Raw genomic sequence first — 26,167 nt, forward strand, 5'->3', positions numbered from 1 at the left:
AGCTTTCTGACTGTTTAAGGGGGAAAAAGGTGCCAAGGAATTATGTGGTCATTCTCGATGGCCAAGAGGCAAAGGCAGGATGATGCATCTTGTTTACTAATATAGCAGGGCTGGCCTTAGTGTGTGCATGGAGTCACACATGTGAGTCATGAAATTAACTTAGCTGCCTACTCTGTATTTATTTTCTCCTTCCTTACTGACTAAAACCTGTATATTATTGGGGGCAGTAATGTCCAAGGAAAGATGACATTCCTCTGCCTTCCATATAGCTAGCTGTTGTCATGTGATTACGTTCTGGAAGTTGAGTGTGGCTTCCAGGAAGGCTCTTTAAAGGGTGCTGACTCAGCTGAGTTTGCCCATTTGGTCCTTGCCCGTTTTTTCTTTTCTTTATGCTGCCAGGAATTTCAAATGATGGCTGACGGTCAAGTGGCTATTTTGGACCATGAGGTGACCTTGAGAAAGGAACCATATCGTGGTGCAGACAGGAGCCTCTATATTGGTCTTGGACTGCCTACCTTTGGAATACTTTTCAGTGAGAGAGATAAGTTTCTTATTCAAGCTTTTGCTGATTTGAGTTTCTGTTAAATGTAGTCAAGCCTGATCCTAACTGAGTTACCTCAATAATTCTTCACATTCATGTAACAGAGTCTTCATATCCTCCAAAGCATGGTCGATTCTGTTACCTGATTCTATCTTTCTAACAAGTGTAAGAGAGCTGAGGCATGTCAGATGAGAAAACTGGAGCTGGAACAAAGCAAGTCTCACCCAATGCTATACAACTAGCTACTTGGAGAGCTGCAGGGTTTGGAAGCCAGGTGAGCTCACCCCTAGGATTTTAAAAGCATGGTGGAAGTAGGTGACAAATTTCCTTTAAAAATGATTTTGATTGGTGAAGTAGTGGTTATTTTTAAAAGCAAGCATTGAAGGACAATTTATCTCTTCAGTCAAAAGGAAGTCAAAAGTCTCCTATCAAGGGGACTGAAGTCACTGACTTTAAGAACATCAGACTTCTTTCAAGTTGCCTCCAGAATACTACCGCTACATTAAAATGAATTATAACTCATTGTATTCTTATAACATACATTAAGAGAGCTGAATTCTCAAACAGGCTAAGACACATTTTGAATAAGCAATTAGTAAAATGAATGTGTTACTGCTTTAAAAGCATAACAGACTTGATGATTACTGTAGAGTTGACAAAGTCTTTAAGATGAAAAGGCAATGCAGGTAAAATTGAATCGGGTGGATTCAACACAGAAAAGTTTTAATGAGGCAAATGTCAAGCAAGCATATCGACTTCTTAAAAAACAAAGAAAATCTAAAAGTTTAATTACAAAAACACTTGTACAGAAAACTTGGCATTTCAACAGTTTCAAACACATGTACACAAATTTTTTTCTAAAATTTTATTTTGTCAGAAATAAAACACTTTGTCTCATTTTCCTCAGCTGCTCCTTGTGTTTCAATAAAAAGAAAGAAATCTGTAACACTGAATAGGCAACAACTTATTTCTTGAGAAGAACATGTAAGTGCAATAACATCTACAGGTTTACTGGGAAATGTGAATTAGGTATCATGTTAGCCTGTGACCGCATTTACTACCTCCTGGCTGGGCAGAGAGGAGAGAGGAGGTGACGCAGACCTGCTTCACAGAACCTGCTTGTTTTGTGGCAGCTGGATCCCAGCCACCAGTGAGTCAGGTGTGTAGCTGCTAGGAGGGCCAGCCAGCATGTCAAAAGCAGGCTGTTATTTTGTGAAAATGATTTCAGACTGTAGGCTTTCTCAAGATCTCGTGCTTTCCTGAATATGCAGATGTCTCAAGTCAACGTCAGGTATCCTAGCTAGACTCAGGAGAATGATGATCTTTGGACCAGCTTACAGCCTTTCCTGGTCTACGGCACTGCTAAGAACGCTGTGCAAAACTGACACAAAGGAGAAACAGAGAGTAGGAGGAAGAAAGGAGAGAAAGTATTTGGCAGAAGGCAGACACAAACTTCCAGAACTGGCTTGGGTGTCCTGCCACAGACAGACAGTGCATTCCAGCTTGGACTTAGCAGGCAGGGAGTCTGAGAGAAGTGACAGGAATGGCAGGTGAGAGCAGGAAAACAGGAAAATAGAGAAGAGCAGGTGAGTTGGCTAGGTTTACAGCGATAGATAATGATGGGCTCTTATTCTAAAAGCCTGCCAAGTGGTGATATATGGGCTTCGGTACATGGAAATTTGATATGTGTTCGTGTCAGAATTTTCAAAATGGTTTTTTGTTGTTGTTTTATTTCCTTTGGGTTAAGAAAGAAATCAGGGGAGGAGATGCTGAGAAGACAGGATGATGCAGCAACATGACGGGGGTTTCTGGCTTGCACCCTGGCCTGTGAGCATATTGTGAGGGGGCCACACTTCCACCCGCCTTCGGTGGCGGTGGTGCCTAGACAATGGGCTCAGCATGCCCTGCTTTGGCTCCAAAGATCTCAGCTGCAACCACCAGCCTTGTGCTCCAGAGCATCCAAACACAACACAACAAAACCAAACCCTGAGGTGAGAAACAGAAACCCTTCTTCCCTTTGGGTGTTTAAAAAAAAAAAAAAATCACTTACTAATTAAGCAGGGAGAAGGAAGGGAAGCCTGTCCTTTTGACAGAGACTCTGCAGTTATGATTACAGAAGGAAGACAAAGGACATGAGAATTCCCCCGTGTCCGTCTCCATCAGCTGGAGGCTATTCTGAATGGCATTTCCACCCATCCATATCCATGAATCGGTACACCTCAAGCAGACAGGGATTCCCTCTGTTTTCACTTATGATAAACTTTAGGATTTTTTTCAATACCAAATGAGAAACTACTTTTCTCGTTCTGTCCTGTTTACCAATGACCTTTTCCTCAGCAAAAATATTTCACAAGTCACTGCCAACAGATGGGAACAGAAGAGCCTTGCTGGGGCTGGGACGCAGGGTATGTGCAGGCAATGCTCAGAAAACAGCAGGCAGTACCAAGGAGGAAGGAAAAAGCATTCTCCTTCAGGGCAGCAACCACAAAGCCTCCACGAGGGCTGGCACCCACTGAGCGCTGTGTGGGGTACGAAACACAGCCTCACTCCACAGGACACTGTCAACAAGAAGCTCCTTTCTTTGGAGTCACAGCAGGACAATGATGGGAGAAGACTGGGCCTGTCCAATGAGAGAAACTCTCCTTCAGAACCCTGCTGAGCAACAAAGCCAAGAGGTCAGAAAATGGAGATGTCTAGCTTGGTGGGGGTGAAGGAAATAAAAAAATAACCCCCAAAAGCATTAAAAAAAAGTGACAGCTAGGTAGGAAAACCACTGATAAAACCACAGAGCCACTGATAAAAGAGTCCAATCTGAATGAAGCAGAACAATAAGAAGGCTTCCATTCTGCTGCAGAAGATGCCAGTCTCAGGGGCGCCTGGTCAGCAGAATATATGCAGACCCACTTTAACAGAAATAGAAATGATAGGAAACTGAAGACTTGGGAGAGTGGCTGTACACGGTCAAAGCTTCACGAGGACGATTCCATAGGAAGTTCACATACATGTTCCTTTTGTTGCTCCCTCATATGGCTTCCTGGGGTGAAGGCATTTAACTCAGCTGACAGTTCCTTCACAAGCAGAGTAATCTGTACTCCCTCTCTGCCTCCACTCAATTCAAATTTCCATGGATGGCTTCTCATTCCAAACAAGTAAAACCACTTACAGAACATCTTGGAGCTTTAAGACCTGTCGAATTGGGAGGAAAAAAAAAAAAAAGTATACCAAAACGTAAGCACAGATCAGAAAGGGTTAGTGCTATGGGTTAAAATAATGCTTTGCTCTATTTTCAAAAGGGTTAAGGTACGTGGAACCTAGAAAAATGGTAAAGATGTTCTTATTTACAAAGCAGAAATAGAGACACAGACGTAGAGAACAAACATATGGATACCAAGGGGGAGGGGGAGTGGGAGGAACTGGGAGATTGGGATCGACGTATATACACTCTTGATACTATGTATAAAATAGATGACTAATGAGAACGACTGTAGAGCACAGGGAGCTCTACTCAGTGCTCTGTGGTGACCTAAATGGGAAGGAAATCCAAAAAAGAGGGGATATGTGTATACTATGGCTGATTCACTTTGCTGTACAGCAGAAACTAACACAACATTGTAAAGCAACTGTACTCCAGTAAAAATTAATAAAAAAATAAAATTAAATTAAATGGAAAAAAGAAAAACTTCATGGAGTTGTGGCAAGGAGTCAATGAGCCAGCACACGTAAAGTACTTAGGATGTGCCGGCATGTGTAAATGCTCACAGTGTCGTTTATTATTATTATTATGCAGAATAAACACCCAGTGCTACGTGGCCAAAAAAAAAAAAAAAAAAAAAAAGGGTTACGGTGAGTAGCAGGGTGTATGTAAACTAAAGAGCTCATAAAGCTGCAAGCAACCAACCTCACTGAGGCATTTTAGACAACATTTCAATGCAAAATGTGGCCCTGCTCCAGCTCAGCCACAATGGGGAGGTTGGAAAATTGCCAGCCGAACACAGAAAAGCAAGTATCAGGGACAAATCTGATGATGAAAAATTCGTACTTTACTTTAGTCCTGGTCATTCAAAACCAATTTTCTTCAAGTATAAATCTAAGGCCCTCTGCATGGATAGGGATGTACTGTGTGCATAAGATGAATACATTTTTACATTGATAAAAATGCAATCACATATATATATTTTTTCCAATCCTCAAACAGGCAAATATTTATCACTTGGTTCAACTGAAATCAAGCAACATATGGCTTTTGATAGTTTATATACAGTAGTCATCTGTCAATATGAAATCACCCCCATGACTTCCTCCCAGCTCCACTTTTTCTAAGTACAAGTTAGCCACAAAGAAAGATGACAGCTGGGATAATTCTTCCATTATATAACTATAAAAATAATTATAAAATGGCTGACCAAAATTTTATAACATTATAATTGCTGGATTGTAATTTTTTCCTAATTACCTCCCATTTATCTTAATGCTCTCATTCTAAGATTTTTTTTTAGTGCTTTCCCCTTACACCCATCCCTACCTCCTTGTATCAACGTTTTAGAAACCCCACTGAGTTTAGATACATGTGTTCTAGTTCTGCACCCACCTACTCAGGTATTTTCAGGCAAGAGATTCTGCCTCTTTGGGACTCAGTTTCTTCATATGTAAAATGATGGGATTTCTAAACACCCCTTCCAGCTCTAATATGCTCCTCTAAAGCTGTAGACCATTAGCTTCCTTTCACTCACTGGGTTCTGACAATGGAAGAAACCTTTGCCAAGCTCATGTCAGAGTAATTAACTGCACCATGAATGCTGGGGACATCAGGCCTAGCTGTCTGTACATACTTGTATAATGAGGCCAAGCTAGTGTTAATCACAGTCTTTATAACTGTTTCATTTGACAGTTTCAGAGGGTATGGAGAACTATCCATTCTTAGTTATGTTTACACGGCTGGACTGTAAGACTCTGCGGTAATAAAACGGTTCACATTTTCAGGTACTGTTTCTTTCAAGGGCAAAATATTTGTAGGTTAAAATCAAGAATAATCATCACATTCTAGGTTTTCAAAGACACCTCGGAAAGCAGATACTACAGTTTATATCCTTAAGATAGATAAACCTTTAGGAGAGTCTTACTGGCCAAATGCTCAAAACGGAAAACCATTTTTGGCTCAAAACTTGCAATAACTGCCCTATACCTATGTGAGGAGACACCACGTTATCAATTACTGTGTTCTTTCACAATCCTCCACACTGTTTCTCCCAGCTCTCTCTTTTCAAGCCTACAAGAGTGCTAATTGAAAACACTGTGTGAAAATGAGAAGGATGATGAGCTCCTAAAAATCCCAAGCCTAGATTTACAAGCTGTTCCCTTCACAAACAGCAGCAGTAATGCCATTTCTTTATTCTGCAGGGAGTCCAGCCATCTCTTAGAAGTATGGTCCTTTCCATCTGGCTACTCACTAGAAGGACAGTAATCCTTTCCCCATCAGAGCACGGCTGAGGCTAAAGTATAATAAATTGCCTTGTACAGTTACTATTCGAGGGCTTGGACAAGAAGGATAAAGACTACTGCTTTTGTCTATGCTGGCAGATGTGGCCTCATTAGATAAAGAATCATGGGTTTTATTTATTCTTGCACATGTTGCTCAAGGTCCAGACCATGTTAGAATATGAGTATGTATATGAGTGTGCTCATGTACCTGCAAGACAAATAAATAAGGATCCAAGCCCATGACCAGCCATTCTAAGGAGCATATCCTGCTATCCATTCTTGTTTTAGTATTCATATATGGTCACTCATTGTATGGTCCAACCCCAAGATTTCCACACAGTTTATATGTCTGCAGGTATGGAACAATTTAACTGACAGACCAAAGGGCTGTCAATTTTGTGGAATGACATACTAAAGGGTACCCTATCTCTACAGGAATTTGAGTGAACAAATATCAGTTCCATTTAAGAAATGATACCTGATGACTGACCATTAGTACCAAAAAGTTTATATAAGCAGATTCCTTTGGGAAATGTACTTTTTTCTCTTCTAAAAGGATGCAACACATACTACTAGTCATTTGTTGAATATGTTTTTAAAAAGCTTATTTTCTCTTTCCTCTCTTTCTACTTATTGAGAGTTTATTTATTTTTTAATATATTTAATCAAGGCATTAACTGTTTCACTGTAAGGTTAGTCCACATTAACATTTAACATACTACAGTTACTCTGATATTGAGTGATTAATGAAAAGCTTCTTACTTATAGAGACTTGTACACATACAATGTCTCACTGACTATTGTAAATTATCATTAAATTTACAGGGGAAAGGAAGCTTAACAATTAAGCGATATTTATTTTGTTCTATGTGTTATTTGGGGGGTTATTTTCTCTAAATTTCTCACTCACCCTTCAAAGCCCTTTGGGAAACTAATACCTGAGAATACAGCTAATAAGTGACAAAGCTAGAACTGAGGTCCAACCACAAAAATCACGCTCTTTCCGTTAAGCCATGTGGAGGCATGCATGAGGAAAAACTATCTTGATTCAGTTTTCCAACACTATTTACTACATTTAGCAACCATGCAACAGGAATCTTAATCAAGTCTCCAACTCACTTATTCATTGTAATTCCAGGGTTTTAGTAGTATTGATAAAGTCTAGTGCCATCTTATTTTTGATGACATGCTGGCACGTACGAATCATGTCAGTGAGCACTCACCATTCCCTAACGATCAAGCCTGTTCACAACTTCTCGAACTGTAGCTATGAAGTTTTCATTGTCTTGGGGATTAGCTAAAATAATACTGTGCAGTCTGTTCATATAGGAGTCGATAGTGTCCACTGTAGGTGTCTCTCCACTTCCTGAAGTGAGATAAGAAGAAAAAGTAAGAAAATCCTCCCATTCAGTTCAACCATAACACAGATCAGTGATTCCACAGCGAAAGAAACTTGACTCTAATGTGGTCTGCTCCATAGAGAAGATTTTACTTTCAGAGGAGAGACTTTTAGACCTCAAAGAAATGAAATTAATCCACATACTCTAAATAAACAGATGGGCTATATAATTGCTGTGCAGTATACAGGAGTAGTTGCATAGAACAAAAGGTTAAAGACTCTTCCAGCTCTGCTGTGACTATTTTCAAAATGAAAGAGTATATAAGAAATACTAGTATTTGTTTTCCTTTTCCTTCACATTAAGACAATATTACAAAGCAAGCAAATATACATCAGAAAAATGCTCTGGGGGGATGGGTGACTTGGGGGAGGGGATCAAGAAATAAAAACTTCTAGTTATAAAATAAGTCATGGGGATGTAATGTAGAGCATGGTGACTGTAGTCAATAATATTGTACTACATGTTTGACAGTCGCCAAGAAAGTATATCTTAAAAGTTCTCACCACAAGAAAAATTTTTTTGGTAACTCTGTATGGTGATGCATGGTACTAGACTTGTGGTGATCATTTCACAGTGTATACAGATAGCAAATCATTACGTTGTACACCTGAAACTAACACAATGTTATATGTCAATTACACCACAATTTAAAAAAAAAAAGAAAAGTGCTCCACTCAGGACTTTAATATTACTCAGCTTCCACTGTTCAGAATATCAAATTAAGCTTAATAGAAAGTAGACTGCATGAAAATATAACTGAAGTAAAATTTAACTGAGCAGAGAGCCTGAAATCTGGATGATTTTGACCAATACTGAGATTCTATTACATGGCCCACAAAAACCTCTGAGGAAAAGACCCCTGAGTTTACTGATTTTCCTCTGGAGGCGAGACTGCAGCCTCACCACACCAGTACCAACATGAACAGAACGTCCCCCCGCCCCCGCCACTTTACAGGGCTCAGCTAGGGATGACATTACCAGGCAAGGGCATGCTGGCGAAGCTGCTTGTCAACACCTGCCGCAGGGTCTCCAGGTGCTGCTGTAAGACGGTGTTGCGGCTCCGCTCCTGGATCACGTCCACCTCCAGCTTCTCCACCGCTGTGCGCATGCTCTCCACGTGCTTTTGCAGGGCTGCGTTTCTCTCCTCAAACTCCATGTTGGATTTTCGAAGCTGACGGAGCTCTGCCTCCCGAGCTGAGGACAAAACCCCGACAAAACCCAGGTAATACCAGCCTCTCTGAGGAGTCCCGATGACTCTTACAGGAAGTCCTGCTTAGCTGTCTCTAATTAGCTACCCCTCCTCATGTCCCTATTCTCATTATGGCCTTCCAGATAGCAATTTCAGCAATAAAACGCCTGGCTCCCCAGAGTTATTTTAATTCTTAAAGCTGGTCATATTCTATACTTAAGATTGCAAGGAACAGCTGTAATTCCCAGTATTTGTTTGTTTGTTTGATTTTTTAAAGCTGTTCAATGAGAAGCCTGAGGGGTTCCACAGGGGGATCCTGGGAGACTGGGCAAGCACAGCTGTGGGTCCACATCTTTACTGCAGTGGGGTCAGCTTTGCTCGTATTTATTTTATATTTTGGACATCCATGTAAGCTTTCATTTGTACAAAGGGTTCTAGGCTAAGAGCCTGCAAGCAATTGAATTAGTGATGTATATTTATTTCCTCTGATCCAGAGACTAAAGCAGCTTTGACAACACTGGCTCAGCTGTCCTCCACAGGTCTCTGAGTAGCTGCTTTTAATAGAGAGTGAAATAGAAGCAGTTTTCTTCTTCCAGACCAGTCCCAGGGTCTGGAATATCACTACCGTTGCTTTTCAGCAATGAATTCCTCCCGACAACTAAATCCCCTGCCATAGACCTGAGTAACACAAAATGATCCTTTGGTAATCACCTTTGCTGTGGTTCAGAAATTCCTCTGTAAATATAGGGATGTCAAAAACAGACCGTTCCTTTACCTCTGCTTCTTTCTGCGAATCAAGAGTAACAAAATAGTTAATTCTTAAACAGAAGCTAAATTAAACAGTAGTGCCTAAAGGCACAATGGTCATGTTTTCCTTAAAGAAATAGTAGGATGAGCAGGAATCAGTCTAGGTGAGGCTGTGAGGAAAATGTATTCACCTTTTCTTTGGAACCAAGAAAGCTCAAGCAGGTCAAATATTCAGATCTCTCAGGTGACAACTGCTGTGCAATGAGAAACCTTAAAACAAACCTACATAAACTTCCCTAATGGAGATTTTGGAAACCATTTCTTAGCTCTGTGCTTTGAATAGGGAACAGTATACAGTGGAGAAAGTGGTTGAGGTAGGAATATAGAAAGAGAATTTCTAGGTGTTTTTTCTGTTGCTTCTGTTGGTTGTGCACATAAAGTGCTCTCTGAGATAGGATTATGCAATCTAAATTTGCAGAGTGGACAATAAGAATTTTAAGCAGAGATCTGCCAGCCATGAGCAATAATAATGGTATTCCATTGGGATTTTTACTTTTACTTCTACTTATTTACAAGGGCAGCCTATAGTTGGGGATCTTTTAGACTTTCTTCGGACACAGGAAAAACAAACAAACAAAACCAAAAATCCAGAAATAACTGGGCTCTAAGTATGAGAATGCCAAGGATTATGTTAGATAGAAAAGAATAATAAACCTAAAATTAATTCACCAATAAGCCATTAAAAATAAAAGTCTCACAAAACCACTGCAAAATATATTCCACAATGATCCTTGTGAATAAAGTCAATATTTCAAAATGCTTTGGCTGCAGTTTCTACAATGAATTTGAAGTTGAAAGCATTAAGAACGTAAATTATAAGTGTCTTGGCAGTATTTAAAATCTTGCATAATATAAGATGGTAAAGAGAACAGTGGGAAATGAGTACTGAAGAAATTGCTAGTGAAATCTGAAGATTCCAAAACCTTTATAACATAAAGAACAGTTTAAAAAATCTAGAAATCATTCCTATAGAAACACATTTAATGCCAGAGATAGAATGTATCTCTCCTACTCTTGCCACCACTAGTCTTTTATCTTTGAACACAAATATGATTTGGGGCCCAGTAGAAAGGTTAAGCACTTAACAGCCTATGAGGGAATTCTGACAGCCAAGATCCTGTTTTCATACTGGTGTCTGCCTCCTTAGGGGTCGGGGCTGCGCTGTGTGAGCTGCCTGCCAATGGCAGCTGATCAAGAGAGACTTCTAAGATGGAAGTCTGAAAAACAATGTATTTACCTGAAAACACTTTCAGAGCACTTAATTTTTACCCTATCTTTTACCTCTTAAAGAAAGAAAGTGAAGTTTTCCAGAACAATTTAAAAACAAACAACAAAATTACCATTGAAAGCCCCAGTTTCAACATGCAAAGCTCTACCTCTAGCCAGCTCTTGGTGGATTTCAAAGAGAAGTAATGTATGGACAAGAAAGGCTGGTTCCAGAAGGTATCTTAGGCATATTTCTCAGTGACTTTCTCTCGACTCTGCTGGCTTACCATATTCTTTAACTCTGTTACTATACAAGACATAACAGATATAAGCATAAGTCCATACATGACTTAGGATAAGGTCTTATGATTTTATCATCTCATCTTGTTCGGTCTCTTAGTTAACTGCACAGGCTTCTGTGAGATCAGTTTACCTAGCCGTAGGTCTGAATATCTGCCAGTCAGATGGGTAGGTGGGGATGCTTGGCTCCCATTACCATGGTACCAAGAGCCCTCTCCAAGGCCTAGATTCTGCTCAGATGGGTAATTCTGCTCTTCCTTGCCAGAGCAGTCCAAACCAAACCAGGCTAACTACATAAGGGCAGGGGACAGCACCACATAGGTGCATTTATTAACACACTGCCTTTTGGTATAGATTCTTAGAGTGCAAAAAAAGAAACACCAAAGCAATTAAATGAAACTGTTCAGTCTCTGAAAGGCAACAGAGAATTCTACTTAACTGAAGAGTCGTCATAAAAACCATCAGCACTCTTCCATTACTGAGTACATTACTTGGCATTGGACAGGATCCTCTTGGGGGCTCAGATATACTTAAGCTGCTCCAAGGGTCACTCAAGGGATTAAAATCATAAGGATTTCATTACCTCTTCATTGAAAGGGTCTAATCTGTTCAGGCTGAGTGTCATTTTGTCATTTCCCATAAATTAAAGGAGAAACAAAATTATTGTTTCTATCTTAGTCCTCACATGAGATTTAGACACTTTCTTGAGAGTAACACTAGCTGACTCCTGGGTCTAGCAGGCTGGCTTTTGATTTGAGAGGAGCAAGAATACTCTTCACTTTGGTTTTCATTCTATATATTGAGTGGAGGGTAAGAGAACAGAGGCCTTTTGAACTGAAACTATTTTGCTGTGATCTAGGCTCAGGGCCAGAATTTCATAGAGAGTGATATGCTTCTCTCAAGTGCCCTTTACCTTAGGGAATGCTCTCAATATTGTGTACCAGGCTTAAGTGCCCCACTGCTATGCAGAATGGCTTGAATGGCTTTCAGGTCAGCATTTCTTTGGCTCTAATATGCTCTCCAGTAACTGCCTTGGCAACAATGTCTTAGGAATCTAAGTTCCATTAGGGAATACAATAGGTTTCTTTACTACATACACACAAATCAAATCGTTTCTGTCTCAAGTGGCAACAAATTTTGCTGACATCACAGGCAACCTGGCCCATTTTAACTTGCAACACTGTTTATTCCATATAACGTGGCAGGTGCTGCCAGGAGTGCTAAATAAGAGGGGGCTACAGAGGCCTGGCTTTCAGTCACAACTCTGCCTCTAACTAATTCAATAAGTGATTCTGGGAAGTTCTTTCCTGTCTCAGGCAAGTCATTTTCCTCACCGGCAAAATGAGGGGGTCAGTTGAGAGGATTTCTGAGGTCTTAGTAGTTTTGAAGTGAGCTCGAAGACTATTTTACGGCATTTGCCATTTTATTCCTAATAGGATAAGTAAAGGGAAATAAGCATGTTTTTAGAAACTGATGTTTTAGGCACTTTGCAAGGTACTTGCTCTTTTATTAACTTCCTCATAACTCTGCTCAAGCCATTTTACATATATATATGAATATAAATATATCTGAAGTGCCCCACAAAACTTGGGTCATCTTTAAGGTCTCATTCAGTTCCTCCTTTCCATGGGGGCTTCTGTGGCTCCTTTTGTTTTCCACTTGTAGTGCTTTCTTATTTTTCTTAACTCTTATTATACTCTAAGAGGTTATGTGTAACTATGTTTAACAATTGTCAAAGAGGTTTTGTTTTTATTGTAACTCTTTTGAAATTACCTAGTTTAGTAAGATATTATTCAATAAAAACTGATAAAGTGGGGGACATTAATTGGGTCAACAACCTTACTAAGAGAGCTTTATCCTGATGTGGGTATACAACAGATTTATAGACCCTACTGTATACACATTTGAGAAATTACTGCTGGCTCCCTCCTTTTCTGTGTTTCACGTGAGTCTAATCCTGAAACAGGGAAATCACACAGAGACTTATTCCTTTTCATATATCATAGAAATTCATAGCATACTAATAATGTATTTTAAAAAACCTTCATTTCTCAAATCAGTAGCAGCAGCTTCTATGACTAAGTCTAATAAATCTTTTCTGATGGCAACTATTAACTTTATGAGAGGCAAAAATGCCACATATGGTTTGGCCAGCAAAATCCATAGTGATGAAAAGAGTCAGTCATTGACTAGAAAATGTGAGCTCTAATAATTTAGATTACTGTCCATACTCTCTTTTGTAACCATTAAGGATAGAGAAGCTATCTTAATAGGGAAAAAAGGAAGTTTGGTAATTTCATGATATTGGTGGGTTGGGCACACAAAGGAAGGAGAAATAAGTAATTATATAAGTATCTGGCAATATGGAAAGCTTGCAACACTATTCAATTATGATTTAAAATATATAGTGTACGTACAGTTTCTCAAGCAAAAAAAAAAAAATAAGATTTCATCCTAATTGAAACACAGAGATGTCATATGTAACTACATTTATATAGGATTTATATGAAGAATAAAATGCTAATATTTACTATGCTTCTCACTTTATAATTCATGGATGGTAATAAATCTATTTGACTTGTGAATCTAAAAGTCTTCTCTATGTTTTGAAGGTCACCAATACCAAATTAGGTATGAGAACTACAACTCCAAGATAAATACATTATTATTTTGAAGAAATGATTTCCTTAATTTAGTAAAAAAACCAATAAATGCAAAAGAATATATCAGAAAATTCTTTTTGTGTAAATATCCATTGTTATTTCAACAAATGGGTTTTGTATAGAAACAAATAAGTATTTATGGAAGAACTCTTCCATGCAAGGGCATCATGCTAGATGGGATGGGTACAAGATGGAACTAGACTATGCATGCCTTCAAAGAGATTATAATCCAAGCGTGTTAATAACAGAAGCACTTGAGTAACTTTGGCCCCTTAGCCAGATCAGCTAAATGCGTAAGAGAAATATAGAGAGCTGTGAGGTTTAAAAGAAGCTGGAGGAAACAGGAAAAGCTTGAAGGAGGAAATGGAACTTGAAATAGGGTTTGATGGATGACTAGAATTTAGAGGCAAAATTGGACGATGGGAGAGGGTAATAGAAAAAATGAGTGAGGGAAAGAAAGTATTCTCGTGAAAGGAAGAATATGAGCACAGGCATGAGGCAGAAAAGGATGGGGCACTTGTAGGACAGTGAGTATTAAAGGTTTTTAAGTACATAAGATATATACGGGAAATATGGGAGTTAAGGTATTTGGAAAGGGAAATTGGGGCTTAATTACAGAAAACCCTGATTGCTAAGTTTGAATGTGATTTGGTAAGCAATGAGGAGTCATTGAGCATTTTCATGCATGAAATTACCACAAATTTTATTTTCTTAGAACCATATATTAATCATAGGCTACATATATATTTAAAGCTCTCTATGCAGCAGAGCCAACACACACAGGCCTCAGTCCTATATAGGAACACAGGTCTAAATCCTATTGCTGAGACTGAACCAAATGGAGAGGAAAAGGCCAGTAAACAAATATGCGCCAGTGAGGAAAGTAGGCATAGTAATCAAGATAATGTCACTTGTGGTCTGTAGATGCTGTAAGTTGAATAGTTCATTTTAACTAAGTGCTGGATTCCCTAAATAACAACTTTTTGAGAGTCAGAATATATCTGATGATGATAAATTATGGTCAAGTTATAGCTTTTAGTTGGTCCTCATTTCTATACCTCATTCCAAATTCCAGCCATCTTCAGCATTTAAGGCCAATAAAATTCTTGGACCATAAGAAAGGACTAGAGTTAGGGGCTTTAGTTCAAGGACACACTCAATGACATAAGTGTCTGCCATATGCTAAGAATCCTTGAGCTAAAGGCAACTAACCCAATCCTAATTACAGGATAGGAAATACTCTGCCATTCATTAAAAAACAGTCCAATAGCATTTCAAACAGCATCATTATTATATACATATATCATACACACACACACACACACGCTATGTAGACAGAAAGTTAATTACCTCATGATCATGAGTGGCCTGTCGGGCTGCATCTAAAAATATGATAGAATAAGAACATTAAGCTGAAAAACAAAACAAAATAACAAAACCTAAAGAAATGACTGTGCTAAGCTACAAAAACTGCTGGTATATGTGGGCTCTCAAAACATATCATATTTTCTCTGATAGCTTTATTAATCAGTCAACACAAGTTAAAGGGAATCCCATCTTACAGGTTATGCAGTTAGACACAAGAGAAACAGCAGACACAGTTCTTACCTTTGAGGAGAACAGGGTGGGAGAGTGGACAGGAAATACATGCCAAAGGCTGTTTGCACAACATTACAGTTTAGCAGGCAAGATGCCCAAATGTGGAGAAGACGCAATAGCTCAGGAATGACAGGCTATTATGAGTGGGGCTTCTTTCTTTGGCAGTGTTTCCTGAAGAAGGGGAACTTTTAGCAATATTTTAAGAGTGCGATGAACAAAAGATCCATGAAGACCGGGATCTTCTGTATCTTGTTTACTTTTGCATCCTTAATGCCTAGGTGAGATCCTGATATGTAACAGGAGGTGTTCAATACATTTTTTGAATACACGCATACATGAATGAGTGAATTAAAAGGATGATTGATCATTGGAAGCTGGGAGAAATGATCACATGAAAGGCTTAGAGGTGTTACAGCAAGGTGGTTATGTAGTGTAGCAGACAGATTTGTTTAGAGGTAGAGAAATGACTAAATTGGAAATAGAAGAAGAAAAAGCACAGACAACTAAAAGGGGTCTTGGAGCACAAGCCAAATTGTTGATACTGGATATGGAAACCCAATTGAAATTTCTAAATGAGAGCAACGTGATTTTAATAAAAGTCCAAGATGATGCTTGTAAGTTAATGTAGTACAATAGAGAAATGATAGAAACATACCTTTTGTATTATCACTCTAATAGTCAGCTTTGTGACACTCCATCATGCAAAACAAACTACAAATACATTTGGTTCTGGTTCTGATACCTTGCCTATGAGATTTGCCTTTCTGACGGTCCTGGGTTTTCCTACTGAAAACCTTGTAGGCCTCAGTCTTCTGATACTGCTCCAGTTCCTTCATGTAACGCTCCTTATCTCTGTCTGCTTCATCAAGGTAGCGCTGGGAAAGAAATATGGAATTTTTTTCAAGAAATAGGTCTTACTGAGGTAAAATACCAATGAACTCTTTGAAGAAAGCAAAGGATAATTAGCACATGGAAAGGAAAGTACAAGTGGGATTAGCTTTGAGAATTAAAAAAAAAAAAGTCATGTGAATAGAATAAAATATAATCTCTCAGTTATAAAAGAAATGGGTGATTCTAACTTTTTAGACTATCGCCTTTCTTAACTTATTGAAGACAAGTTCTATTGAGGTCATTCTCATAAAAAATTCACAAGATTATAGTTCTTCTACTAATCCTATAGACAGAACTACACATGGCCCTAGAGTCCTCAAGACTGAACACCACATAGGCACACTTAATCTTCCCAGGGGAAAGGATGGAATATTACTTTGTTTCTTTATCCCCAACCCATTCTGAGGAGATGATCTCATACATCAATTGGCCTTTAAGAGCCAGAAGAGTGGAGATACAAGGAACATAAAAAAGAATGACCTCATCCTATGGACCTAAAATGGACTACTGTGAGAGAGCCTGTATCTACATGCTTTGTGCTATTAATTATTTAAACAAAGTTCATTGATCTACTAGGATAATTTTGTTTAATGCCTTGTACTTTTCACTCATCATTAGGTTTAAGAAATAAAGTATAAAAATACTCTTCTAAATGAACACAAACAAGAGTTAGAAATTATGTTAAAAGCCTTGTCCTACACAACAGCCAGATGTAGGGGTCAAATGGCCAAGTCTGGGACAATTTAAGTATCAAAATGCTCAAGTATAGTAATAATTTATAAACCATTGGGAAAAAAAGAAATTCATATGCCTATGCCAATCGTAAATAAATAACAAACAGATACATAAATGGAGGGAGGAAGAGGGCTCTTGCTTAGATTAGAATGCCGAAGGCCAACTGGCAAATGTGGAGGGAGTGCTAGAGTTGGAAAATCATCATTTTGCAACCATCATGGTAAATATTAGATCAGGCAAAAGTTATTAATGAATGCTAAATCTAGGGGGAAAGTTTGATATGGAACAGACTATTTGAATGTTCTTAAAATGTCTCTGCACAGACTACTTATTAATTATAAGGGAGAGTAAAAAACTTCTGTGAGTGAGCAAAATTAACATTACCAATGAGGAATAAAAGATATTGCGTGCCTGCATATGCGATACCCTGAGAAGGACCAACGTCCACCTATGCAGTATTCTGACCAAGAATGCATAACCTCAATCTAATCATGAGGAAACATCAGACAAATATAAAATGAGGAATGTTCTGTTGAAAGTAAACAAAAAGGAGGGGGAGGAAGAGGGAGAGATGGTATTCCTAAAAAATATCAATGTCATAAAAGACAAAGAAAGGCTGTGGAAATATCCCGGAATAAAGGAATCTAGAGATTTGACTACTAAACTCAGAGCCTGACCCCTGCACTGGAATCTGAACTGGAGGGGGAAAACGTTACAGAGGAATGATGTTGGGTCAACTGACAAAACTGGAATATAGATGGTAAGTTAGATAAAAGTATTGTGTTAATACAAAATTATGAGGTTGTTAACTAAATTGTGGTTAAGTGAGAGAACATGTCTATTCTTAGGAAATTCACACTGAAATATTTAAGGGTAAAGGGCTATGATGTATGTAACTTATATCAAATAATTCAGAAAAAAATTGTGTGTGTGTGTGTGTGTGTGTGTGCGTGTGTGAGAGAGAGAGAGAAAAGAGACAGCACATGCCCAATCTTGCCCAGGAGAGTATGAGCGCATGTGCAAAAAGAGAAAATGTGTTAGTAATAGGTCAATCTGGGTCAGGGTATTTGGGTGTTCTTTGTATTATTCTATGTTTGTAACTTTTTGTACATTTGAAAAGTTATTTTCAAATAAAAATTTAAGAGCAAAAACAAACATGAAAACCCTTGCCCTGCCTAACTAGTTAGTTATCACTGTTGGTTATCCCTGGAGATGACTTTTGCTTTTTTCCTTATATACTTCTGTATTGTCTGAAAAAATTTTAAACGATGAGCGTGTATTAATTTTGAAATAAAAAAATTAAAGAGAAAAGAGTAATTACTATGTAAAGCTCATAATCCATTTATACATTAGAGCTAAAACAATGGATGATATACTCTGTTTTCTATTAGCTTGCTACCACAAACACAGAGCTTCAAGTTGCAACTCAATCGGATCTCTTTGAAATTTTTTGAATTCAGTTAATTCCCAAGAGTATTTTTCAATTTGGTTTTAGTTTGTTTGGAATCCTTTTTAAAGAGTGTAAGACATAAAAGAAATATAGATATATATCAGATACTGAAAATGCTGGGAACTTTTAACCCCTCCGACAATCCCTACCATCACACCACTTTTGTGGCATTTCAACCAGTTCGTGGCTAACTTGTCCTTAATTCCTCTCAAATCTAACAAATGGATTTGTTTCAGTTTGGCAATAGGGTTAGTTTCTGTCTTGGAGGAAAGAGAATTCAAATAGTTCTTGCTTTATTTTTCATAGTAGGTTAAATTTGCCAGAACTCCAGTTTAAAAAGTTTATTAAAGCAGTAAAATCTTTTTCTTAAACAAAATTCTTATGTGAACATCAGAATTTTTCTCATTTAACTCATGACTTTTCATTTAACTCGGTAGAATAAACCATGCTGATAGATTTCTTAATATTGAACTACTTTTTACAAAAATCTTATATGAACTCTCAGCATATAAAGCAAATAAAAGTGGAGCTGCTTTGGTTCGGGGGGGATCCTAGAGTCCCTCCTGCTCACGTCCCTGCAGCAGACCCTGAAAGAGTATAAAAACCACTGTGGAGAAAAGAGCTATGAAGGACCCTGCTATTCTGGTCTCCTAGGCCCATGACAAAATTGAAGAATCAACAGTCCATTCTCTTTGCTTTTCTGACAAAAGTTATTTTTGAGATATAATCAAAACCAAGCAAAGGATCAGGAATAGGAACAATTACCTGTTTTTCCTCTGGAGGAAGTTTACTCCATTCATTGCCTAACATCCTTGTAATTTCTGGAAATGGGACTTCTGGTCTTTTTGCTCGAAGCTGTTCTCGACGCTCGTTCATGAACCGAACATATCCTGTAAGGGGGGATTTGGGTGCATTGCTGTCTCGAAGAGGTTTCTTCCTCTTTCTTCCTTTGGACCAACCTCCTCGTTTACTTCTTTGCTACAAAACAAGAAAAAATAAAAACCCCAAACCAAATTACAACAACAAAAGTTTCCCCAAATAACACAATAATCAACACCAACAAACAAAACAGGATTAATAATTGCATTTTGCTACCATTAAGGCCCTGGATATTCAAAACTCTCCAAACCTGTTATAGGTACAAATGGCTGCAATGCAGTTTTCAAGAAGGGACTCCAGATGGTTCACCTGCAGACCTTTTTATGTACCATGCTACACACTGTTACACTAAGGGGCTATTTTAGTGCTAATCCAAACAGATAAGAATAAGGGGTACCATGATCACATAAGCTCTGGCCTTCATATGCACTTAACAAATCCTGACTCCTGACAGGGGAATATTCTAAATGAGAAATGCAGCACATACACAGCACTGTGCCAGGGAAGCAGACATTGCTACAGTAGATCAGAACAAGATGCTGTCACATGCACTGGGCAAAAGAAGAGACAAGTTGTAGTACTAGGATTAAAATCATGCATGAAGGGTGTTTCTCATTGATATCATTCAAAGACCAGTTTATTTCCCACAGCAGACAGCACTATAGATTTTAAAATTAATATCTAAGACTTAGAAAAATTTCAGCAACTATAATATATCCAAAATGAATACTAGTTCTTTGGCTTGCTGGTTTATTTCTTAAGATGTTTATTTTATAAAGGCAGAGGTCTTTATATGTTATTAGTTAAATCAAAAGACAAAATCGCCCCCCAAAAAGTTTAAAGGACTGAAGTACCACTATTGTTTTACCACAGCCTTTTTCTTTGTCCTTTTAAACAGGATGCAAGGTACTTTTCCTTCATAATTTTACAAATACACATAGCCTATCAGTTAATAAAGTTTTATGGATACAAGCATTTTTATTTCAGAGAAGAGAAAGATAAGCCAAATGGGACAAAAATATCTAAATATTAATTACCATACTGCACTCCTCCAAATATATATAAAATGGTACAGTAATTCAGCATTGGGCAAATGGTGTATTTGGTATCAGTTTTTTTGTTTTTCTTTTTTGTTTTTGTTTTGTAAACCCAGTAACATTTAACATTAAAGCTACTAAGGATTTACGATGTTTAAGAAGCTTTAGGCATTCTTCATAATCTTTAAGAATGCCAACATAAAAAGAATCAGCTCTTTCAAAATAAGAACAAAGACAAAAGTCAATGATGGTACTCTTTTATAGCTAAAAAAAAAAAAGAGTACCTTAAAACATAGACAATGTAATCAGTCATTTGTGAGGAACCCTGAAAGTCCAACAAGGGAATGATGGCCCAGGTCCATACAGAACCTCTGTGTGAATTAGAAAAAGATGCCCCCTATGGGACAATGAATGACTTGGTAAGTCGTGTGAACCGTTTGGGCATATATGACTCCATGCTGCAGGGTTTGGTGAGCAGAGTGTGGTCCTGAGTAAGGGCATGCGGACTCCTCATTAATTACATTAAAAAAAAAAATAAATTTATTTATTTTATTTATTTATTTTTGGCTGTGTTGGGTCTTCACGGCTGCATGTGGGCTTTCTCTAGTTGCGGCAAGCGGGGGCTACTCTTTGTTGCGGTGCACGGGCTTCTCATTGCGGTGGCTTCTCTTGTTGCGGAGCACGGGCTCTAGGCGCGCGGGCTCAGTAGTTGTGGCTCGCAGGCTCTAGAGCACAGACTCAGTAGTTAGATAGCCTGTGGCTCACGGGCTTAGTTGCAGCATGTGGGATCTTCCCAGAGCAGGGCTCGAACCCATGTCCCCTGCATGGGCAGGCGGATTCTTAACCACTGCACCACCAGGGAAGCCCTAATTACTTATTTAATTAAATCATGCAACTCATTCAGTAAGCATTTGTTGAGCATCTAATCTGATGCAGGTATAAATTTTCTAGGCAGGGGAAAAAGAAGAGTCTACTTGTCTCTGTATCATTAAAACCATTAATATGGTTCTATGTGAAACAAGAAATATAAAACAGAATATTCTGCAGAATGTAAGGAGGCCAGAGGATGAACACCTCGATCAACTCCCTTGCTGACTGCTTCTTCAGAAGCCTCAGAGACCAGTAACAGGAGGAGATGCTTCAGCTTACCTCATCTTCGTGCCTCTGTTCATTGCCTTCTGCTGTATTTGAAGACTCATTCTGAAGCAACTGACCTTGGGAGAGATCCTCAACAAATTCTGGATTATTTGTGGATGATGAGGCTCCACTGCTATATGGAACCTCTGGGTGGGTTATCCTGAAGAATGATAGGCAGAGTGGAAAAGTTCAGTATCAACAGCATCAAAAACTCCTACTTACCAAGGTTCAAGACAAATTTCACTGCCAGCAAAATCACATGCCAGCCCTTGAATTAATTCCCCCACCTCATTCTGTATAAATGTAAACAATGTCTCCACAGCAATTATAGAGCATTTTAAAAAAGGTTTCAGTGCTTGATTGGATCAGGTCAGTTCCATGAAGAAATCTACTACTAAAAACAACTATAATCTTTCCCCCACAAATTACCTCTCTCCTCAACGTAGACTTTACATTTTAGTTCTGAGCATGCAACTTTTATATGCTAGTTTCATGTATCTCCTTTTCATGTAATAAAAGGAAAATACTATTAATGGAAAAGAACAGGAATGGGAGTTGAAGAGGCAGTTTGCCCCCCATCACAAAAGAGAGCGTTCTTTAAGGGCATAAGAAATATCTCTTACGGTACATTCCACAGGCTACTCCTTCTTGGATTATAGTGTTTATTGACAATGAGATCATCTAAGAACCATATTATCAAGTTCAGTAAGTTCAGGTATAAATGTTAATAAATCAGAGATATACATTTTCTGTTCCTATCATTCTGTTCCAGATGAGTCAGCAAACCAGATCTCATCCTTCTGAAAAGTGGACACGAGAAGGTACAGATGACGGTTGGATCTTAGACTGAGTTATACCCTATCGCATTTAGATAAAGGAATGGAAATAAAGGTAACACCATGTGCTAGAGAGTTTGGGGTTTGGGGCAGGTAGTGGGGAAGGTGGAGGAAGATGTACAAGAGAGTAATGTTCAGTCATTATTCTGGAAGAATGTATACTCCATAGAGTTACAGAAAATACTTACAATGCAATATAAGTACTGAAACAGAGGTCTGTAAAACGTGCCATAAAGGTACAGTACAGGGGATGATGAATTTTATATGTATGGAGAGAATGTTAAGAAAGATTTTACAGAGGAGGTCTTAAAAGATGAAGAGGCATTCATCAGGTAAACAACGTTATTACAGGTAGAAAGAACAGGGTATAATAGAAGAAAGGGAAACTTTTCAGGAGGCTACTGCAATAGACTAATTGAGAGACAAGGGCAAGCAGGAGAATAGGGGAGAGAAAGCTAAGAGATAACTAAGAGGTAGAATGACAAATCGAATATAAATAATGAGGGAGAAAGAAGAGTCAAAGGTAATTCTGAGATTTCTAGATTGGGTGATAATGTACTATTAACCAATGTAACAACTGGAATGTGTGTGTGTGTGTATGTGTGTGTAAGAAAGACAGATGAGAAAATGCTAAGTTTGAAACACTCATGGCATAATTAGGTGGAGCTGTCCCACCGACAACTGGAAACATGCCCTGAGAGAACAGAAGTGAAGAAAAGGCAGGAGATATTTTGGGAGGCATCAGCTCATGGAAATAATGGGAAGTGCTAGATATTCTCCAGAAAGACAGTGAGAAGAAAAGTCAGGATAGAACTCTGTTGGAACAATATTTTAGGAGCAAGTGTTAGATGAGCTGGGAAAGACTAAGGAGGGTGTTAAGAAATCTAGGAGAGAATACTGTTACAGAGGCCAAGGCAGGAAGACTTTTGAGAAGGGGTTATTACACAAGCAAAAAGTTGCAGATGTCACATAAGATAGGCTAAAAAGTATCTGCTAAATCTGAAGATCTGAAGGACTTCAGCTGTACTCCCTGTACTTCAAGGGAGTACAGTTTTAGTGGAGTTATGGGAATAAAAACCAGATTGAAGTGGACTGAGAAAAGAATGAAAGCAGATTCAGACTGTCCTTGAAAGGACAGAACTTTTATTTTTCTGAACACTTCTATAAAAAATAGAGGATTATAACTAGGAGGTTCCTACATTTTTGAGGTCCTGTGAAAAAGGGTAGATCAGAGAAGTTATTAACTCAATGCTAATTATCTTCTCTGAAGAGTTGCCATTAGAGATCCAGTTTGATCTTGGCAGCTTTGTTTTTCAAATATTTCAGTCATTTTGGATGTCTTACAATATCTTTTCCTTCACTGTCATTCTTCATTTCAACTGTGCCATCAATTTTTAAGTTACTAACTCTTGCACATTCTTATTTCAGTAAAATATGAAAACTAGGTTTAGGAAAGAGTACCAGTCCTGTGAATCCCTTGACTGAAATGGATAGGAATCAGAGGGAGTGGTCAAAAGCAGCAAATGCCTTAGAGATGACAAGTTGAATAAAGACTGAAAAAAAAAAAAAAAGGCTCCTTTGTTCCAATGAATGAATTGTCCATGCTCTTAGCTAAAGCCAACAACCCTTCCATTTGTGCCCTGGATCCCACACCCTCTAGCCTACTCAAAAACAAGTTTCAGCAATTCTGCCCTCTCTGGCATCACCAATTCTTTCCTCTCTACTAGATTAGCCTAATCAGCAAACAAATGTGGCATTATTACTCTTATCTGGAAACAAAACAAAAAACACACTTTCTTGATTCCACTTGACTTTTCTCCTTTCCTTTATGGACCTGACCTGAGGATGGTATGTTCCAAGATCCCCAGTATACTGAACCCTGTTTTCTGTTCTGTCTTCCACCCACAAATTTAATGCCTTTTCTATCTTAACTAAGCACTTATCATGCACTGTGTCCATAACTCTTGCAGTTTGAGATGTGATAGCAAAACTAGCACGAATTTCTTTTTCCTTCTTCACGATTTCGCAGATAGAAGATTCATTCTTACCATAGATCTCAGCAACCTCAGCATATTACTATTTTTTTTTTTCTTTCCTTATTAAGTCAAGAACTTCCACCTTTTCACTTAAAGGAAGCACTTTAGGGCTTCTCTTTGGCGTATCTGAATTGCCAGCATCACTACTCTTGCGCTTTGGGGCCATTATTAAGTAAAATAAGAGTTACCTGAACACAAGCACTAAGATACTATGACAGTCCATCTGATAACAGGCAGCTACCAAGTGACTAACAGGTGGGATATGCTGGACAGAGCGATGATTCACGTCCCAGGCAGGACACGGTGGGATGGTGCAAGATTTTATCATACTATTTAGAGTGGCGGGCACTTTAAAACTTACAAATTGTTTATTTCTGAAATTTTCCATTTAATATTTTCCAACCGTGGCTGACCGTGGCAGGTAACAGAAGCCACGGAAAGTGAAATCATGGATAAGGGGGTACTTAGTGACTTCAACTGTTTATAGTGGAAAGAATTGTTTATAGTTATTGACTTCAATTGGTCTCCCTTCATTCTTTCTTAAACCCAACCCAAAGGAGATAAGTGTTCACAACTCTTGTCAAGGTCACCAATGACCTCCATGCTAAATCCAATGTCATTTCTCAGACCTCATCTTACCGGATCTTCCAGAAGTATTTGACACAGTTCATCTCTTCCCCTCCCTTGAAATATATTTTTTACCTGGTTTCCAGGACCCTGCACTCCTCTGGTTTTTCTGATACCTTTTCAGGTACCCCCTTGAGTCTTCTTTGCTGACTCTTCCTCTCCTCCCTGTAAATGCTGGAGTATCCCTGAGTTCAAGTGTCAGGTCTCTTCTCTTTTCTACCTACATAGTGCTCATTTGTTTGATGATTTCAACCAGTCTCACAGCCTTAAATATCAGCTCTAATATGATGATGGACTCCCAAGTTTCTCTTTTTAGTCTAGACATCCCCTAACTTCAGAGCCCTGTATCAAGCTGCCTATTTGACATCTCTGCTTGGATAGCTAATAAGCATCTCTATTTTAAACTCTCTAAAACCGAGCTCCTAAAATTCCCTCCTCCACTTGCTCAGTTTTCCCCATCTAATTTAATGGCAATTCCATCCCTTCAGTCGCTTAAGCCAAAAATTTGGAGCTGTCTTTAACTGCTTTTTTCTCCCTTCTCACATCTCATCTGGTCTTTCAGGCAAATCCTGTTTGGCTTACCTTCAAGATATATCTAGAATTCTATACTTCTCAACAACCCCCATTCCTATTATCTTTGAAACCCACTCCAGTGAGGTTTTTGTCCCTACTACTCTGCCAAAAATACTCTTGTCAAAGTCACTAGTGAAGTTCTTTGAGTCATCATCTCTCACTTGAATTATTTTAGAACCGTAACTGGTCTCCTTGCTTCAGCCCCTGCTCCCTTCACTCTATTCTCTATATAACAGCCACAGGGATACTATTTTAAAATGTCAGATCATATCATTCCGCTCAAAATCTCCCCATGCTTTCCCACCTCACTCAGAGTAACAGTTAAAGTCCTTACTCTGACCCATAAGATCCTACACGATCTAGTCCCTTGCTACTCAAAGTACCGGCCTTACACCAGCAGCAGTGGCATCATTTGGGAACTTATTAGAATGTAGAATCTCTGGCCCTAACTCAGACTTTCTGACTCAGCGTTTGCATTTTAATAAGATGTCTAGGCAATTCATAAGTGCATTAAAGTTTGAGAAACACTGATGGAGCCTATTACCCCTCCCCCTGGTATACTCTGCTCCAGTCACACTGGCCTCCTGGCTATTTCTAAAAGGCAGAAACACTCCTACCTCAAGGCTTTCCCACTCACTGCTCCCTCTGCCTAGAATAATCTTCCCCCTTAACTGTAGGCTAGCTAATTTACTTCCTTCAGGTTTTTATTCAAGTCACTTGTAAAGGCTTTCTGGGCTGTCTTATCTAAGATGGCACCCCAAGCCCTTCCTGTCCCTCTTCCTT

The 26,167-nt window shown here is 38.7% G+C and overlaps 1 protein-coding gene and 1 long non-coding RNA gene across 4 annotated transcripts in view; one reads left to right on the forward strand and one right to left on the reverse strand.

Moving 5' to 3' along the window:
• Positions 1-1,247: 1,247 nt before the first annotated feature.
• Positions 1,248-26,167, reverse strand: part of HMG20A (high mobility group 20A) — a 68,790-nt gene continuing 43,870 nt past the window's right edge. For both annotated transcript variants that reach the window (XM_082452685.1, XM_082452686.1), the window contains exons 3-10: positions 21,325-21,472; positions 19,025-19,237; positions 15,926-16,058; positions 14,935-14,966; positions 9,320-9,395; positions 8,398-8,613; positions 7,243-7,385; positions 1,248-3,727 (exon numbers count right to left, since the gene is read on the reverse strand). In XM_082452685.1, the coding sequence (XP_082308811.1) occupies positions 7,249-7,385; positions 8,398-8,613; positions 9,320-9,395; positions 14,935-14,966; positions 15,926-16,058; positions 19,025-19,237; positions 21,325-21,472 (955 nt within the window). In that variant the 3' untranslated portion in view covers positions 1,248-3,727; positions 7,243-7,248. The remainder of the gene's footprint in view (positions 3,728-7,242; positions 7,386-8,397; positions 8,614-9,319; positions 9,396-14,934; positions 14,967-15,925; positions 16,059-19,024; positions 19,238-21,324; positions 21,473-26,167) is intronic.
• LOC309656366 overlaps positions 21,480-26,167 on the forward strand; it is a 29,581-nt gene continuing 24,893 nt past the window's right edge. For both annotated transcript variants that reach the window (XR_014261300.1, XR_014261301.1), the window contains exon 1: positions 21,480-22,203. This is a non-coding gene — a long non-coding RNA (uncharacterized lncRNA). The remainder of the gene's footprint in view (positions 22,204-26,167) is intronic.

The sequence above is a fragment of the Balaenoptera physalus genome (assembly GCF_965194825.1).
Source record: "Balaenoptera physalus genome assembly, chromosome: 2".
In the NCBI taxonomy this organism is placed as follows: domain Eukaryota; kingdom Metazoa; phylum Chordata; class Mammalia; order Artiodactyla; family Balaenopteridae; genus Balaenoptera; species Balaenoptera physalus.